Genomic DNA, 19,690 nt, shown 5'->3' on the forward strand with positions numbered 1-19,690 from the left:
AAGTTTCTTAAAGTAAAATATGGCAGAGAATTCTTTAGAATGGGGTGGTTTATCAAAAATGCAGGGTTTTTAAGAAAACTAATTTTTTCATTAGAACTAGACAAGTTAAAACAAAGAAGAACGGAGCCTGGATTGTGCATTTCTTATCTAGTTGTGAATCGGATTGGTTGCGTTCTATTTTATATATTTTTCTGCAGGAATACGAAGGTGAGTAGATATTTTAGGAATTTCTTTTATATAAAAATTCTTGTTATTTGTTGATTTCATGATGCTGGAAAATGGTCTGTGCTCATACTATGTTTTGATATGTTTTTTTTTTCTATGTCTTTATTCTATTTTTCGCTCATCTGGTTTAATTGTTGAACTGATAGAAGTTAGTATTTTTAGTTGTTAATCATTGGAACTCTTAATTGAATCTGCTGAAGCTCGGAACAGATCGTTAATGGCGGCTAAAGCCAAAAACAAAGAAATCGCCCAGTCAATGATTTGAAATGTGTTATTTGAATCTTGATGTTGTTTATTATGTTTTGATTTTGGTGGGATGATGTTTGGTGGTATTGGGGGTGACTGTCGAAGCTTTGAATCAGGCATTAATGGCGTCGCCTATCCTGATTTTTGTTATAAACTCTTGTTGTTGTGATTTGAATTGGTTGGTTTGATGTGGGTTATTAATGGTTGTTTGGGTGCTGGAGAGTGGTGCGATTGAAGCTTTGACAAATGTTAATGGCGATCAAGATCTAGATTGGGGAGAGATCTCGACAGTTGTTAAAAGGGTGTGGTGGGTTAATTAAAGATGTTTGGTTTTTGATGAGGTGAAACCGTGGGTATGAGGAAGTGAGGAGTGGCTGATCCGATGGTGGCTGGTGGCAGAGGGAGCTGGTGAGGGAGATGACTTCGGTTGGGGTTGGGCTTGGGTTTTAGATTAGTTTTCTTTGGGCCAAACAAATTAGTGGTGGGCTAGTTTCATTTCTTTAGTTTTGTGGGCCGAACCCATTTGTGTTTTGGGCCAGTTCAGTTTAAGTTCTTTGGGCCAGTTTCTCTTATTTCTTTGGGGCGGTTTTCATTTTTATGTGGGCTGATCCTTATGTCCCCAATTGGGTCAGGTTGAATAAATAGGATGGTTTTGGGCCTTGGTTTTGGGCTTTTCCTTTTGTTTTGTTTTGGATAATTGGGTTAGGACCATGGGTTGAACTGTTTTAAACATGGGTTTGGGTTAGGACCTGGTTGACCACTGGTCTAGGACTATTGACTATTGGGCTTGATCTGTTAACCAGTCAACCTTTTGACTGTTGACCGTTGACTATTGACTGTCTATTGTGTTACATTTTGATATATTAAATTTTATGGACTAATCCTATGGTAGAATGTTGTGAAAGCCTGTATAAACTGGTTTGTCATTATCTAAGAAAGATTTAACGTAGATATTGTGTAATTTTTGACACGTGACGAGATTGAAATTGTAAGAGACATGATATTCTTAAAACGCTATAAAAACGTTATGCGGTAAGTTTGGAGCAATTGTGACATTTTGTGGTATGAGGAAATTGTTATTCTGTTAAATGATATCATATGTTAAGATATCTATTAAATGTAATATCTTTGAGAAATAAATGTAAACGCTCCATCATTATATATGTGAGATGCTACCATGAGGTAGTATAATATTTGTGGATATTTTCCACGGGATTGTGGCTTAGTGTAATAATTTATTTGGCACGTGAAAGAATAAAAGTCATTATGAGATGTATTGAAATATTTCTAAATATTGTGGCTTAGTGCAATAATGTATTTTGGCATGTACTTGATAGAGTAAAATGGTTATGAGATATAAATGTATGTTAGCTGAATAACTTACGTAACGAAAATCCTAGAACCTAGCTACCACAACTCATGTGATTTGGCCCATGTGTTGGGCGTATGTGATATGATTGGCCCTTGTATAGGGTGTATGAGATGTTGATTGACCCATGTGTAGGGCAATCGTAGCTGAATAGTGGCTTGATTATTTCGTTCCCAAAATTAGAACGAGACGCGCGATATTTTATGTCGAATAGTGGCAATACCCACATAATGACGGTCGTGTGGGGGTTACTTGGTATGCGATATCCCGCTTAGGGTAACTACGCACGGAGTGATTCATTATGTGAGGGAAGGCATGTGGATATATATCTTTGGCGTAGGGAAGCGATTGTGGTAGCTAGGGAAACTAGGTAAGACATAGAGACGACGTGATTCTTGAGACATTTGAAGAAACTTTAAACAATAATTGTGATGATATATCAAAGTGTACGTTAAATCTATAATAAATGATTTATTGTAAGTTATGTTGCCTTCACAATAGTTTTGCAGAAGGGTGGGTGGAATTGATTATTTATGCAGGTGTGACCCACTCTGTGATTAGGCTTATACCAGTGTAAGTATAGAGTAAGTTTTAGTTTTGTTATTTTATTATTAGATGCAGTTAATTTAGTACGGTTTGAAGCGAAGGCGCCTCAGTGGAGGAACTAAATGACTTATTATTATTGAATTGGAAGCTAAGGCGCCTCAGTGGAGGAACTATCTGCCTTAATTATTGTATTTAAGAATGTTGTATTATTCGTTAGAAGTTAAGGCGCCTCGGTGGAGGAACTAACTACCTTATAGATTGTGTATATATATGTATAAGTATATTTTGTATTTTATGGCTACTCATACCAGCATTGTTTATAATGCTGACCCGATTTGCATATTTGCTTATCGGGTGTGTTCATAAAATAAACCCAGTTGATAAGTCTTGACAGGATTAGTGTTGAAGACGGTTGGTTGCTGCTTGTGGTTTGCGTTAGCATCGCATTACATGATATGTTTTGTTTTCCCTTGAGGTGCAATAGATTTTCAGTTGAGACAATGTTTTTTTGTATTTTCATTTGTAATTATAATTAAAGAGTTATTGAAAAAAAAATTGTAACTTAATCATATTTGTGAATTTTTGTAATGAAGAAGACTTTTGTTTATTCGAAATTTTTATAGGTTTTTGGAAGTTGAGAGTGTACCACACTTCAAAAATCGAAGAGTCGGGGAACAAATATTGTTTTTCCAATTTTGTCAAAAATTCGGGTGTGAGGGACTTGGGCCAGATGTCGCCCGGTAGAGTATCGTTCTATTCTCCGCACCGCCTCATGATTCCTTTGTACTCTAATGGTGGTTTATGCCCCCGTTTGCAAAAATAGTAGACTACCGCCGGGGACCATGCAAAGACATTGTCGACATTTTTCGGGTTTCAAATATCGACATGATCATGTCGAGATATTTTATATGATGCATTTTGGGATTTGGGGTACAAGTGAAGAAGGAGGCTCCCAAAGTGAATTTTTTCACCGGTCCGAATGAGGAAAGATCTACACTTCTACCGCGGATGTATTGATTCTGATTGTCCGAGGGGAGACATGCATGTGTTGATGTAACTGGAGCTTCTCCGTTAGTAGGGCTTAGGAATGGAGTCTTTGAGATGGGAGAAGCAGCTAAGAGAGCAGCGACAAGAAAGATGGAGAAGCATGAGGAAACTTAACGGCTAACCAAAGATTGTTTCATTCCGTTTAATTTCGACACAGTTTCTTGGAACAACAAATCATTTGAGCTTCTCAAGAGACTTCAGAAAGTTATTGACAGTAACATTATGACAGCTGGTTCTAACGAGTTCGTTTTTAAAAGAATAGGATTTGCTATTCAGAAAGGACTTGCGACGCAGCTTGTTGCACGCTTGTCCTAATTATTTGTAAAATTCCTTATCAGTTTCAATAAAATTTTCACTAAAAAAAAAACTCATTTTGCGGACTTGCATTGGCCCATTTAAACAAGACCGGCCTTGGGTGTATACAGAAAATTGGGTATAGGTACACAGAGGCAAATTTCTTAAGTTCAGAGGAAATAGCAAACTTTTTTTTTGTTTTTCCTCCATAAAAACTGAAATTTGACATCTGTCTCAAATTTCAGACTGACTTTTACAATTTTGACCTATTTTATTAGTCCCAACTAAAGAAGCCAATTACCAACAAAAAAAAAACTAGAAACTAAATCAGTTACCAAAAGAGTAGTGGGTTAATCAAAATAACTAAAATTCATCCAAAATCTACCAAATTCCAATTAAAATTGAGATGAATTTCTGGAGAGACCAAAACAATGTGGAAAACATCAACTTCAAAAATGGAAAAAATGTATGTTGATTACAACTAATTTCAATACAGCTTTAACAATTTAAAATGCATCTCTGATAATTTTGAATAGCATGTTTAAGCTTTGTTTGATGTAATTCAAATTGTGAAATTGTTAAAGGACAAATGGTTTTTTTTTATAAGACAATTGTATTATTTGATTGCAGTACATCTTGGAGCAATACACACGCACCCTTGCCTGATGAATGACCTCGATTGACACACACACCTACAAAGATTTTCGTATTATTTATTTGTAGAAGAAATTGGCAGTTACAAATGAAAGGGTAAAAAGGAGAAATAAGAAGTTTTAAAAACAGTTAATACACCCAAAAAATTACATGTTGCTAAAATTGGAGTAGAATCAAAAGATAATATTGATCTTTCTCTAGACAAAAAACACACTAAAGAAAGTGTCTAGAGCCCAATTTCTAAAATTGATATAGCCAAAAAAAAACATGAAATACAGACAAACTCAAATGTAACTAGCATGAAGGGGACAACTTTATACCGTATTGAAAATAGATTTAGAAGATTAGGGGAAACGTATATATAGGTTGAGGACCTTTTCATTGATAAGAGTAATTTACAAGGAGTTGACACGGTTATGAAATGAAGGTTAACTTTTTCTAAAAAAAAATTGCTAAACAATATTATACAAGTATAAAATGGTTGCAAAATAAATACAAAGAATTCTTTGGGCCTCATTTTAGCTTCCATGTGAAAAAACCGCATTGGTTGCTCAACGAACAAATGGGATGAGAAGGTACTCTGCATAGAGCAGCTGCATGAAAACAAGGAGAAAAAATAAATGAGGTTAAATTTTTTGTATAACACCTTTGTAACCTTGATTTTTGTGTAACTTCAACAAATTAGCCCTACCAAGAAAAGAACAAATTAGCCTTTGAATTCACTATCTCTTTCTATTTACCTTCCAAACAAATCGGTAGAATGCTGATACAGCTTCATGATCTGATATATTGACAGACTTAGCCCGTAGCCAAAGAATGGAAGCAAGAATTCCATGTCCCAGTACCTGCAAGAAGGGTACTAATTTGTCAGAATAGCAGATACTATGATTTTTTTCAGTTTATTCTTGTCTACACACCTCTGTCCATGTTGGTTGAGGCCTTCAGGGTTAAGCTGGATTATTACTGTGGTACATATGTGCCCTAGCCTTATTCTTATGGTGTTATGTTTTCCATAAAAACAGGATGAAAACCCTGATTCTAGATTAAACAACGTTAAATGACATTTGACCTTAAGGCCCGTTCCAAAAACTTTGAGCATTGATACAGGTCGTGACATGTCAAAAGCACACTGTAATCTGCCGCACAATAGACTTGAAAGCACGCCAAAATGTGTTAGCAAGAATGTCGTGACTCGCGAGGCATGTAATTCGACTAGATTCCGGCCAGTACTATTTATATTAAGTTTTTGAAGATAATTAATGGATTTGAATAACTGAGAACAAGGAAGTGGCCGGTTGAAGACATGTAATTATAAGCTTAGGCCGGAGAGAATACTTACTGTTACAAGCTTGCTATACATGAGTGGTGATGATGCCCCTACCCCCATAGCAACACCATATGTCATCATCAACAAAGAGGAGCCAAACCAAAATGCCTGTTCCATAATTAATGCAATAAAATGTATTGCTTAAAAACAAATTCTTATAACTTTCACATGTCATATGGTTGAAGAATTATAAACGTAGACACTTACTTTTTCTTTACCCAAGAGAATCGCTAAGCTTTTCGTTCCAAACGCTTCATCTCCATCCATATCAGGTATATCCTAAAGTTCAAACCAAATTACAAAATTTATACTTGACTTAGAAGTCAATATGCTATTACAGAGTAAGTATGTAACGGGATTTAATAGTACGTTCAAATATGAGACTTTTTCCCATATGTCCAGATCAGTTTTTGAGATAATTTTGATGTAATAGACTAGTGATCTCTCGTGCCTTCTGGCGCTAACATTAGTAGTGTGCCTTTTGCATTCATAACACCCAGTGTACCAACCAGTGTCTTTGTTCCTTACCAACTTTTTTGTTTAGAAAATAATATTCACGTTTAAGGATTTCTGAATACCATTGATGTAATACCTTGAGTACTGAGACAACAACTGCAAACATGCACATGAACACTGTGGCCAAAACTGATGATCTTGTAAACGCCATAGGCTTCCCAAGTACATATCTCTGGAAGTTAACATAGATGTTATGAACTCTTCTATTATATGAAATAAGCATGAGATATATGGCTAAGATAATCTGATGATACCTGGATGTGAAGGAAGACGCAAATTTGAATAGAAAATGCTCTTGCACCCATGATGCAAATTGCGGCAAGAATAGCATTACTCTTCCATCTAAGAAAGGGAAACTAATGCAAAAGAAAAAAATAAGTTCAAGAAATTTGTATGAGGAACTACAAAGTAATCTACTTTTTCGAATTTTATTTTTTAAGAAGTTAAAAACACTTACATCAATAGAATATGCACCTCCAAATGCAAAGAACGTAAGAATGGCACATAATAATGGTGGCGACTGAATCATTATTCCCATAACAATACTCTGTAGAATTAAGGAAACCATTTAGTGACTGTAATAACTTCTTTCTGTATCAGACATATCATAGTAACAAAAGTGACAAGTAAATGAGGAAATTATCCTATATATTAATATATAGTTTATGTTGTTATATATGTAAATACACCATTTCTCTTAAATACAGAAGGAATTCCAACATAGAATACAAAAGAAAATTGGAATTCAAGATTTACTCAATACGTCAGAATTGAGCTGATTAACGCACCAAGGAAGATGCGATGGCTACTATGGCCACCCCAGTTTTCATAGACATTTTTCCTGAAGCAATTGGTAGGAATGGCTTGTTAACCTGAAAAGAAAGGGACAGAAAATAATTAAAAATGGAAAACCATATTTTGTCTAGAGAAGAAAAGATTATTGTTGAACTTTCATTTCCCTTTCTTTCTTTGTATTATATTAAAGAATTAATCAGTTGCTTTGATGTATATAAGTATCTAATATCTACCTTGTCCATTTCAACATCAAACAATTGATTAATTCCATTTGTAAAAAGGTGAATCAACATCATAGGTAAGGCTGCCTGCAACAACAACAATAACAATGTTAGAGCATCACCAAAAATACCTTGACAGTTTATTTTGACAGTTTATCTTTACATCCACAACTTACACAATGAACTAAGAGCTGATTTTTTGGGAATATATTCTCCATACAATAGAGATCATCTCCACAAATTATTAAGACATTTGAACATGTCTAACCTTGTCAAAAATTGTGTTTAAGTTCAATATTTATCTAATGGTCCACAATTTTAGCACTCTTTTTAATGAAGCTTGACATGTCCAATTGAGACTAGTTTTGGTGGAGATTCTATCCAAGATAGGAAGATCTTCTCTACCAAAAATCAGCCCTTAGTTTAATGTACAAATTCACTTTTAGATTTTGGATGTCAAGATAAGTTGTCAACCCATATTATATATATATACATATAGTAAGAAGAAAAATATAATCACCTGCAGTACTCCAACGAAAAATCTAGGAGATATTTCAGAAATTGTTTCCAGAGGAATGAGGGAACATGATGCTACACCAAGGGCCTGTTTATAACAAGGTGAACTTAGATACAGAACCTTATTAGTCGATTCACAAACTAAGTTAATTCTTGGTATTTAAGAAACATACTGTGCCCAATATTGCATATGGACGAGAAAATTTTCGCAACAATTCAAACTTTGTGATGATACTGCTTAGGAAGGACTCTGGCTGATCATCGTCGAGTTCTGTTGCAGTCTCATGCTCTATAATTGTTGTGGAATGATTGCGGCTTTTATCTGAACTTCTGTGTTCGGAGACAATATAGTTCTCAATGTTAGCAGTCAAGGAATTACGTGCATTGAAATTATTCCTCCTCTGGTTTGGCCCTTGATTTGGTATACCACACCCTACAGAAAACAATGAAATAAGTAAAGAAATGAACAATCAAACAGTAAATATGTAAATTAATGGAGACATAAAATTGTTTATAGTAAATATTTCTGATGCTAAAACACGGTTGAACAATGTGAAACCGGAAACCAAAGACGTTAAGGTAATGAACTGCTTTTAGCAGCCATAAGGAGCCATTCCAATTTGTTGTTGTACAAAGTACTGAGAGTGAAAAAAAAGTGTTGCAGAAACTCGATAAATAAACTAAAAACTCGATCACGTCAAATATGGTAATCAGACGAACCGATATTTCTCTCAACTGGCATTGTAGATCGAGCAATGCTACCAATATCATTCTGTGCTTAAACATGCGGCATGCCTAAGCCAAAGCGGGTCAGCTAAAAAGTTGCAAACTAACTTGAATTATGAGAGTATTTGCTGACCCATAATGAATATAATTGAAAGAAGGATTTGCCGAAGAATATTTAACATAGTAACTTACATATGGCAATAAGCTATAGTAGGAAACTGTAAAACAAACATAAAAAGTGTAACTACATTAATCTCCACCTTTACATTGGAATTGCATAGGTTTTAATCTTTTCCACGTAGTAACTGTAAAAGAGCAAGACATAATTAGAACAAAGTCCATTGAACATACTACTCATATTAGAGAGCAAGCGCACAAAGAGAAGAAGGAAAGACTAATGAAAAGTACCCTGTTGAGGAATGCAATGTTCAAAGGGAAGTGAGGTTTTCAAATATGAAGAAGTCATAACGTTGTTTCTGGATATTTTTTTTCTTCTTCTATGCAGGCTGCAATGTTTATGTTTTGATGATTGCACACAAATGAGATGCATTTATATGCTTCAGAGGCACATAACACGCATCTTTGAACCATTAAAGTATTTAGTCCTTTCTTTTGTAAGCATTAAAATATTTAGTCGAGACCTGAAATTTTCAGCTACGAAAGTAGAATAAATTGTAAACTGGACACTTCACAATTTACATACGCTAGTATTACGCTCGTTCATCGCCCCGTTTGGATTAAACACATCCAATGTTTGTGAGGCCTCAAGATAAAAAGTTACAAAAAAGTTGGTGCTGTTGCTGACTGACCCACGGTTTTTCAGTTTCCTATTCATCCCTCTAATTCAACTATTATTACTATATATTATAAAAACTAGTACAGGTGTTTAAGAAATGTATTGGGCCAAATAGTCCCAAAAAGAAAAAATACATAAAATTATGAGTTCGTCTACCATGAGGATATTCCTATAGGGACGCCAGCCGAGACCGTTGGATCCGAGATCTAACGGTCCGAAAATCAAAAACAAACCCATATTCTCTCTTTTCCTTTTTGTTTTTGATTTTCGGACCGTTGGATTTCGGATCCAACAGTCTCGAAACACTCATCCCTATAGGGATATCCTCTTGGTAGCCCAGATATATTATTTTATTTTACTATACTGTAACTAGTTGGGCGTGGGATTTTTGATGAAGTAAAGAGAAAATAAAATCCTGATTTAAAAATGTCAACGCCAAGGCAAGTGCTGTGATTGTGAGATTGATTTGGGTTAAAAGACTCGATTTGTATTGGTCGAATTCATTCAATCGTTTGAAACTTTGCAACTCAAAAGTCAAACTACATTTCCTTGGCAAAAGACCTGGTAACCTGGTCAAATATTTTTTTGGTCGTTCCATTTTTTTTTTTGGTATTCGTTCAATTATTTTTTTGGTCGTCCAAATATTTTTTTGGCATTCGTTCAAATTCGGTATCAACTCTTTTTTGTGTTTTGGGCTTAAGTTGTCGTGTCAACACTCAACAATTGGTAGGGAACAAGTCAAATAATTGGAAATGTATGATAAAAAACAACTTCGGATTTCTGTTTGGGGCGCGACTGTCACACATGAACCAGCACAAAAACACACTTCAGAAGTCAGCTGTGATCGGCTGGTGAGGAGAGAGGAAAGAGATGAGAGAGAATTTGACTCATTATTTTAATACAATACACCAATCAGAATTGATTTCGGAGGTTTTTTTTTGTGCTGGAACGTGTGGGTTAGTTCTATCCTTCGGTTTGACCCTCATTCGCTCTCTTCCACATCAAGCTGCTTCTCTTCTTCTGAGTCAAAGTTAAGATTGGAAAAAAAAACATGTATGAGCAAAGTTCTAGTGGAATATAAGGAGTTGAACGGTTCCACCGAAGAGAAAAAGAACTATCATGGATTCATAAGATCACTGATGATAGAGTTGGACCGACGAGGGTGAAACAACTTCAGTGACGTAATAACTATTGAAATTCATTGATGAAAAAACAAAACTTAAATGGTAATAATAACGGAGAACAATCCCCTTTTTCGGCTCCTTGATAAATGTCTCATGAGTCATGATAACCACAAAGTGGATCGGAACTCTTTTTTTTTTTGGGTAAATAAAAGACCACAAAGTAGTGGAACTCAAGTCAAAATTCCCCTCTCCAAATTAATATTGTGATACATTAGTTGGAAACTTACAAATTGAATTTCTACATGAATTGGAAACAACACTAATTAAGTTCATACCATTCATATTTTGAGAAATTCCGATATATTGTTTCTCAAAATATGAATGGTATGAACTTAATTAGTGTTGTTAGTTTGTGTTGTTTATCGCATTTATGATGTATGAACTTAAACAATACTCTGAATTTCTGTTGTTTATTGCAAATACTTACATAGTACTAAAATTGGGTACCACATAAGCTTAAGATGAATTGAAGTACTACGTTACTTAGGCCTATACCAACTCTCCCCCCTAAATTTGAAATGGTATAGTCACTCATGTTCTTGCAGATGATTTGCTCACAATCTTCCCCATGAGATCTTGAAGAACTATAATAAAAAAACTACCACCAACATGTTTACCGTGGAGGCGCATATCATTTTTTATGTGAGGTAAGTTCATAGGGATCTGCATTAGATGGGTTAGATGGGGGACACGTGTGCAACAAATATTGCATTGAGAAAAACTTTGAGGTAGGGCCATAAATGAATACAATTAATTTTGAAACCCCATGACCTTCCTAATAGCCCACATTTAATCATCAAACAATAAATCACATGAAAAGGAGTTACCAAAATTAAAAAATAAAACCCATTTAGCATCCACTAAATTTACAATAATTAAATTTGAAACGGTGGAGTACTTTATAAATAACCTAAAGAGGAGTTACCAAAATTAAAAAATAAAAACCATTTAGCCCATCCACTAAATTTACAATAATGAAATTTAAAATGGTTGAGTAGTTTAGAAAGACCATATGCATGTACTTGATTCTTTGGAAAGAAGAGCATGCACTCAATTCTTTAGAAAGCCTAGCAAACGTGTTCGATTTGTATTCCAAACGGAGTCATTAAAGTTTCCTTTTTTCTTCACCAGAAAATTAATTGGATTATTCAAGACTGCCATTAGTATAGCCGTTACTCCTTATTCCGTTTTTCTGTTTTCCTTTCCCATTCAATTCAATTATTCAATAGAACCACAAACTTCACAAGATAAACCCCCAATTCCACACTCCCTCTCTCCCAAGATCGGGTTCCCGAATTTGCTCAAACTCACTTGTTGTAACCATCCCCGGGACTCTATAAGGTATAACACAAACTGTAATTTCCAATATCATTGTCTAAGTAATATCTTCTTTTGCATTCGACATAGGAAAACATAATGTTAAATTCAATATACCATATCCAAAAAGATGCATAAAATTTTATAATTGTCATCGGTAAAAAAAAAAGAGAGAAACAACTCACCTGTTGTTATGGAAATTGAAGTGATCTCACTTGATATCAATGACACTCAACATGAGTGCAATAAGGGTTTGGAGAGGAATGGCGGAGAATAAGAGAATGGAGAGCGGAGAGTGGAGACTACACATAGGCGTGGGTTTTAATCTTTGTGATTTGGTTCTTTGTTATAGGCTGAATTGTGAACTATGGTGTACGTTAATGGCTGAATTTTCGTGAATATTTAGTCTACTAATCCGTTGTCCATTCTTCTGATCTCTTATGGGTGCTAGGGAGCTGGAATTTTCTCCTAAACAATATAATTGTGCACAAAAACACATCACACGACTAGCATTGGTGATATGGTGCATGTGTTATCTCTTTGTAAGAAAACAAATGGTCATGTCAGGAGAGGTTTCTTTTGCGTTCTATGATGCATAAGACTTCCTTGATAAAAACAATAACACTTATTGTGTATATATAACATCAACTTTTTGTCAGGTATAGGTAATGACATTAGAGAAATTGGTACCTATTTTCATTGATGTGCATGCACAAGATAGACTTTGTTGACCCTTTTCCACACGCTTAATTCATGATCTCTAACAAGCCTGGAAATCATAGTTTGTTGACACTTCGAATCCTTTCTATTTTTCTTATTATATATTAACATTTTGAGACTTGAATAACCTAATGTGATTTTCAAGTGTGTATAAGTGACCAAGTTTATAGATAAATGTGTAAAGCCTATTGAACATTGTTGTGAAAGTATTAAGCATGTTTGTCAGTTACATAGGAACGTATAGGAGATGAATGGTAAGCTTTTTACCTTTGATTTTTCATAATTTTGAAAAGTACGCTTTCTATTGGACTGTGTAGTGTGTTTATATGGCTAAACTATGGAAGTGTATGTATCTAGGAATCTTCAGAGTGCACCAAAGTTAAGAAACAAGCAATTAAGAGTAGTTGATAGATAGAATGCAATTGTCCTTCTGATAGTTTAGTTCAGCTATGGACTTATTCTGAATAGTTACCGATGATATTTATACATAAGAAGTGGTTGTACTCAAATTTCCCTCGCATTGGCAAATTTTTTATTGTTTGGTAGTTAAAAAGCTTTGATTGCTGTTGTATAATGAAGTCTATTTCTATTGGTGCATATGTATCGCTAGAAATTGAGCAGGTCAGGAGCTGAACTTGAATACTTTGGGATACAAGAGAATGTCTACTTTATTTCTGTTTATAACTTTGAAATGTATAAAATGAAGAATGCTGCCTTTTGAATCTTGAATACCGCCTTTTATAGTGAGTAACGCTTTTTCGTTGTGATAATAGCTGAATGCCTTCTTCATTGTGGTGGTGGAAAATACTCTTTAGGAATTGATGCCAAGATACTATGCTTGGTTGGAGGAAGAGTAGTACTTCAAGCGAATTGCGTAAAGTCATACAACAGCAAGCTTTCCTAGAGAAAGCCTCACAAGTGAAAACAATTGAAGCTCCCGGTGAGGATGCTAACCAGCATAGTAAATGATTATGGTTATTATTAATCTCATTGTAATGTTTATAATTTCTGAAAGCTGGTCTGTGGTTGCCTAATTTGTGTTAATTTTTTACTTGGGATATTAATTAAGTGCATTTATAATTTTTTGGCCAGTATTTTATCTTTTCTAACAATGGCTCCATTTTTAATTTTTTTTGGATGGTTCTTGAGATAATTTTAGCTTTTTTTTCTATTATTTTGCTACAATTCCTCAGGTTTCCAAAGTTTTTTTTGTTTGACTTGGTAAATTAGTGTGTACATTGTTTATTCTCTATGTGTTTGTTTATTTTGTCGTTGGTGCCATACTTATCGTTGAAACATTACATATGCGGTTGAATAAAGTACCATACCTATATTATGCATCGGGCAAAAGGTGCGAAGCAGATTAGCACTTCAAACACAAATTGATACAAATTGTCGTGGCTTGACAATGAGCGATGTTTTGTTATGAGCGGAAGGAAAGTTGAGCTTATAGTTACAGAGTCGTTCTTTTCCTTTATTAGCTTTTCTTTTCATCCACTATTCTTTCCTTCACTACCTTTGTTCGGTAATACATTTGAAATTTTGGTTAATGACCTTCCATCAACCAATGTCAGTGATAGTAGTTGAACTTCTTTTGGTTATTAAGTTTGATCCAAAACAATTCAAATGGTGGAAAATCTACAAAACAATGTTACTAGAGAGTTCAATGTTGGGGTTTGCTCTGAAAAATCATACAACTATTTTTACTTATTTCAAAGGGCTCAATATTGGGGTTTAATTTGCTTTGAAAAAAAAATCATTCAACTATTTTTATCCATTTCCCTAAACCCATTTTGTTAGACTATACTCGAAAATTATTTAACAAAAACAATGACACAGGTCAATTAACTATTTCCACTAACATATTTATTGGAAATTCTTCAATTCATATTAAGGTACTAAAAAACAACTGGAAGACCACACCAAGGAAATTCTCACATAGGCCACACATTTGAAAATATTATGGTATACCAAGATTAATGCCACAAACAACATAATAATCACATAATAACAAATTGTGTCGTAGGCACGAATAATACCTAGTATATATAAAGATAAGGAAACAATCTATATATATGTTGTTTGTGGCACTCTAGCCTAACCGTGTATATATATATATATATATATATATATACGGTTTGTCTAGAGTGCCACTCTTATAGTGACACCCTTATCTCACACTTCTCTTGGTCCGTCAGATCTGTTCTTTAGATTATCAGATCTAATTCACTAAAAAATCGCGAAATTTCAAAATTTCACACTATTTCAAAAACAAAAAAACTGAAACCGAAACCCAATTTTCTCTCTCCTATTACGAAGGTTTTCTCTCTCCTATTTCTATTCTCCAATTTTCCCAAATCCAAACCCAACAATTTTCGGTAAATCAAAAATGGAAAATTGAAACCAACTCAGTTCCATCTTCAAAACAGCCCCTTTACTAGAATCAGTTGCATTTCAACTAGGCCAAAGAGGAAAGCAGGTGTGAAAATCGACAAGTCAGAAACTGAAGAGTTGGTTAAGACTCTTTTAAGGAATTTTAATGATAAGAAACCTTTGGTTAATGTATTGGATAAGTATGTTAAGTTGATTAGAACCGAACATTGTTTTCATTTGTTTGAAGAACTTGGGAAGAGAGATAAGTGGCTTCAATGCCTCGAGGTTTGTTTTTTTTTTTTTTTTTTTTTTTTTTTTCACATTTTGATTGATATGGGGTTTGTTTATTAGACTATACTAGATTTGACATTTTGATTGAACTTGTGTAAGTACCATTTTTGGTTTAATCATCAAAATCAATAGTAGCTTTGAACTCATGGAAATGTTAGCACAATTTCCATCAATTTCAGTGTTGATGGAATTGCATCCGTCAATTTCAGTGTTGTTTCATGTCAGCACAATTTGATTATGTATGGGTTTTGTGCCTTGCAGGTCTAAGACAATCCCTCGGACAAACTTAAGCCGACGCGGCCTCAACCATTTTTGTTCATATACAATGGAAAGCAAGGCAGCAACAAGGCAACAAGTACATGTGTTGTATTTGATTATGTTTGCTTAAGCTGTCAGTGACCGCCTTTTATCACTAAAAGCCTATCCTTTTTTGAATGTACAGTTTACATCAATCCAGCTAGGCTGGTTTAAGTCTCTGAAGGGGTAAGCTAGATTGAATGACTTGGTATGACTTCCAAGTCGTTGAGTACAAATGAAAGTGAGTAGAGAGGATTTGCGTCGAGTTAGTTTTGGTAGTGTTGACCGAAGAGGACATTGCAATTGGAAGCTATAGTGGCATTTGGCCTTTTATATGTCGGTGTTTTACTGTGAACATATATATATATACTTATGTTGATTGGCCTTTTATGTTATGTGAAGTATCATCGACAAATTAGAAATGGAGAATTCTATCATTGTATATGCTTCAAAGTATTAAGTAAAAGAAAATTTTCCTTCTGTTGATATTATGGATTTTTTTTTTGCTTTACTAAGATGATTCTTCTGACAGATCAATGGAAAAGACCAGCATTACTTGTAACTGTCTTGGTCCTCCACTTGAGAATGTTGAAGGGGTATTCTCAAATACTGGATGGTATGCAACCGAATGAAACAGTATGAATGTCTGACAAAAGATTCTTCACTGACGTCTATGTACCTCTGTTGTTAGTATTTAGTATTGTTGTTGTTGTAGTAGTTGGAGAGAGTACTCTTTGCAGGCTTGCTGCTATATATATAGTGCATTATTCCTTAAATTTGTCTCTTTTTAGTAAACCTTTGATGTCGGAAACATGGTTTCTGTTGCTTCTAGCTTAGATGGCTGTTTAACTTATATTGATGATGATTATACTACCTACTTACGGGAAGCTTTGTGTTCTGCAAGCCAAGGTAATTAACCTCATCTCTCTCTTACTAGTCTCTAAAGGTCTTAGTACTTGCTAGGACCGATATTTGCAGCATCTGAGTTTCTGAATCAAACGAAACATATAAAATCATTACAATCCTTGGAAATATCAGTTTCATTGGGATCCACGGCCAGGGAGTTCGTGTTCCTGTACGACTCCATGGAAGTGATGATATACCGTTGAGGAACCTCACATTCCGGGATATGTCAGTGGGTACAACGTACAAGAAGAAACATATCTTCCAGTGTGCTTTTGTTCAGGGACGTGTGATTGGGACAATCTTCCCTGCTCCATGTGATAACCTTGATCTTTACAATGAGCAAGAACAGTTGGTTAAGCGTTCAAGTTCCCAGAATATTACTGACATAGATTACGATTTTTAAATGCAACGAAGGATCGTCCGTAAAGGCTTACAAGGCCTGCAATGGAAGATAAGAATGGTGCCAAATGTATTATAGTACTGAGCAAATGGCAGCATCGCCGCATGGAACATTTTGATAGGGTTTGCTTGCACCTTTTGTTTGATCTATTTGCTGTCCTGATTTCTGAATGATCATTTAAAGATCTGCAGTAGCTTCCTGCTTCCTCCAACGATCGCAGCTGGAGACGCTTGTACCTGTATTTAGCAAAGAACTTCATGGTGGATGGATTGCCAGATCGACCAAAAGGCAGGGACAGGGACGGGCACCTGGCTCTGTATCATTCTTTCAAGCCATCAATAGCCTTTGGCACAATCCTCTGTAATAGGAGGCCTTTTTCAGTTTCACAATTTTATTCATTTGAACTTTCTGTTTTATAAATTTTAATCCGGATTAGAAATGCATGCATGTGTGCAAAAGGTTGTATATATTATTCCACAAATGTATCAAACCATCGCTTATAATTTGAATACACGACACACTCAATTCATTTTTTCTGCACACCAAGTAATCTGATCATCGTAAGCTTTTATAATTCACATGAAGAGTCACATGTGGCTGAGTGGCTCCACAAGGAGAGGAAACTATCAATGATGGGAAGAAAATGGAGTTAAAATAGGTGGCGTGGGTTAAAGTTTGGAATATCAATTGGCGTGTGTTTTTCAGTTTTGGAGATACTCAAAACCAATTGATGTGTGTTAGTGTTACTCGTTTTCCCGCGTTATCTTCCTTACTTACTTGATGGCTAAAACACTTGTTCTCTCTCTTACTCTCTCTTGCTCTGTTTTCCAGGTACCATTTCCTTTCTTCACTTGTTTACTCTCAATTTTTCTTATTAAATATCTGTCATTGATTCAAATTAAATGCTTAATGGAAAGTTTGTTTCATACTTTATGGTAAAATTCCCTTGTGCAATGTATTCTACCTGCAGTGCTTGTTCTACTTCTATGTTCTATGAAAAATAAATTACCTTCCTTTAGCAGTGTAATGTCCTTTCTTGCATCGCCATTACCTTCCTTTAGCAGTGTTATCATTAAGGAAAGAAAAATTGAATACTGGTGCTACTCCTTTCAATGTCAATGTCTACTTTTTGAAAGATCTCACTGAACTGCAATTTTGATTGGAATGTAGATCAGGAAGTTATGCAAGTACTGAAAAAGAAAAGACACTGGCAATGATAAAGCCAGATGGTTTAAATTACACAGGATACATTAAAAGAGTTATAGATGAGTCTGGTTTTAGCATCCTCAAGGCGACAATGGTTCAGCTTGATGAAAGCAATGCAGCACTCTTTTATGCTGAGCATTCTGAGCGGACCTTCTTTCCTAGCCTTGTCAAATACATTACGAGGTATTAATGATTTTTATTTTTGATCTGTCAGAAGAATCATCTTAGTAAAGCAAAAAAAAAATCCATAATATCAACAGAAGGAAAATTTTCTTTTACTTAATACTTTGAAGCATATACAATGATAGAATTCTCCATTTCTAATTTGTCGATGATACTTCACATAACATAAAAGGCCAATCAACATAAGTATATATATATATGTTCACAGTAAAACACCGACATATAAAAGGCCAAATGCCACTATAGCTTCCAATTGCAATGTCCTCTTCGGTCAACACTACCAAAACTAACTCGACGCAAATCCTCTCTACTCACTCGCTTGTACTCAACGACTTGGAAGTCATACCAAGTCATTCAATCTAGCTTACCCCTTCAGAGACTTAAACCAGCCTAGCTGGATTGATGTAAACTGTACATTCAAAAAAGGATAGGCTTTTAGTGATAAAAGGCGGTCACTGACAGCTTAAGCAAACATAATCAAATACAACACATGTACTTGTTGCCTTGTTGCTGCCTTGCTTTCCATTGTATATGAACAAAAATGGTTGAGGCCGCGTCGGCGAAGTTTGTCCGAGGGATTGTCTTAGACCTGCAAGGCACAAAACCCATACATAATCAAATTGTGCTGACATGAAACAACACTGAAATTGACGGATGCAATTCCATCAACACTGAAATTGATGGAAATTGTGCTAACATTTCCATGAGTTCAAAGCTACTATTGATTTTGATGATTAAACCAAAATGGTACTTACACAAGTTCAATCAAAATGTCAAATCTAGTATAGTCTAATAAACAAACCCCATATCAATCAAAATGTGAAAAAAAAAAAAAAAAAAAACAAAACAAACCTCGAGGCATTGAAGCCACTTATCTCTCTTCCCAAGTTCTTCAAACAAATGAAAACAATGTTCGGTTCTAATCAACTTAACATACTTATCCAATACATTAACCAAAGGTTTCTTATCATTAAAATTCCTTAAAAAAAGAGTCTTAACCAACTCTTCAGTTTCTGACTTGTCGATTTTCACACCTGCTTTCCTCTTTGGCCTAGTTGAAATGCAACTGATTCTAGTAAAGGGGCTGTTTTGAAGATGGAACTGAGTTGGTTTCAATTTTCCATTTTTGATTTACCGAAAATTGTTGGGTTTGGATTTGGGAAAATTGGAGAATAGAAATAGGAGAGAGAAAACCTTCGTAATAGGAGAGAGAAAATTGGGTTTCGGTTTCAGTTTTTTTGTTTTTGAAATAGTGTGAAATTTTGAAATTTCGCGATTTTTTAGTGAATTAGATCTGATAATCTAAAGAACAGATCTGACGGACCAAGAGAAGTGTGAGATAAGGGTGTCACTATTTATAAAGTGGACTCTGACAAACCCGATATATATATATATATATATACGGTTAAATTTAGAGTCTTATCTCACACTCTCCTGCATTCTCTCAGATCATCAGATCTCGAGGATGAGATGATCAGATCTAAAACTGATAAAAACTTGAAATTTCAAATTTTCAAAACAAAAATACAAAAAAT

General features: G+C 34.9%; 1 protein-coding gene and 3 long non-coding RNA genes across 5 annotated transcripts; 2 read left to right on the plus strand and 2 right to left on the minus strand.

Moving 5' to 3' along the window:
* Nucleotides 1-4,725: 4,725 nt before the first annotated feature.
* On the minus strand, nucleotides 4,726-9,028 carry LOC147501390 (homogentisate phytyltransferase 1, chloroplastic-like). The gene is made up of 13 exons (XM_086606444.1): nucleotides 8,891-9,028; nucleotides 8,743-8,787; nucleotides 7,930-8,189; nucleotides 7,761-7,844; nucleotides 7,253-7,327; nucleotides 7,013-7,096; nucleotides 6,682-6,771; nucleotides 6,479-6,580; nucleotides 6,301-6,396; nucleotides 5,916-5,987; nucleotides 5,721-5,816; nucleotides 5,122-5,226; nucleotides 4,726-4,974 (listed from the first exon to the last, which is right to left on the minus strand). Exons 1-13 carry the CDS (start codon nucleotides 8,946-8,948, stop codon nucleotides 4,933-4,935), a joined length of 1,209 nt encoding a protein of 402 aa, XP_086462570.1. The 5' UTR covers nucleotides 8,949-9,028; the 3' UTR covers nucleotides 4,726-4,932.
* Nucleotides 9,029-14,645: 5,617 nt separating this feature from the next.
* On the plus strand, nucleotides 14,646-16,637 carry LOC147501391 (uncharacterized). The gene is made up of 4 exons (XR_015221379.1): nucleotides 14,646-15,157; nucleotides 15,425-15,646; nucleotides 15,993-16,369; nucleotides 16,499-16,637. It is a non-coding gene; the product is annotated as an uncharacterized LOC147501391 (long non-coding RNA).
* On the minus strand, nucleotides 16,371-19,400 carry LOC147501392 (uncharacterized). 2 transcript variants are annotated; one of them, XR_015221378.1, is made up of 5 exons: nucleotides 19,008-19,400; nucleotides 18,016-18,744; nucleotides 17,776-17,913; nucleotides 16,901-17,124; nucleotides 16,371-16,805 (listed from the first exon to the last, which is right to left on the minus strand). It is a non-coding gene; the product is annotated as an uncharacterized LOC147501392 (long non-coding RNA). The 2 variants fall into 2 exon arrangements; XR_015221377.1 differs by having other exon boundaries at nucleotides 16,371-17,124.
* On the plus strand, nucleotides 17,340-18,546 carry LOC147501393 (uncharacterized). Its single transcript, XR_015221380.1, has 2 exons — nucleotides 17,340-17,597; nucleotides 17,937-18,546. It is a non-coding gene; the product is annotated as an uncharacterized LOC147501393 (long non-coding RNA).
* Nucleotides 19,401-19,690: the final 290 nt, after the last annotated feature.

Source organism: Coptis chinensis, chromosome 4 (assembly GCF_015680905.1).
Source record: "Coptis chinensis isolate HL-2020 chromosome 4, ASM1568090v1, whole genome shotgun sequence".
Lineage (NCBI taxonomy): Eukaryota > Viridiplantae > Streptophyta > Magnoliopsida > Ranunculales > Ranunculaceae > Coptis > Coptis chinensis.

What these genes read in the sequence shown, in the direction of transcription:
- LOC147501390 (XM_086606444.1), bottom strand. Translation starts at nt 8,948, where the DNA reads ATGACTTCTTCATATTTGAAAACCTCACTTCCCTTTGAACATTGCATT. An exon ending in ACATTGCATTCCTCAACAGG is followed by an intron (nt 8,788 to 8,890) that starts GTACTTTTCATT and finishes GCTCTTTTACAG; the next exon opens with TTACTACGTGGAAAAGATTA. An exon ending in TTGATGTTGAAATGGACAAG is followed by an intron (nt 7,097 to 7,252) that starts GTAGATATTAGA and finishes CTTTCTTTTCAG; the next exon opens with GTTAACAAGCCATTCCTACC.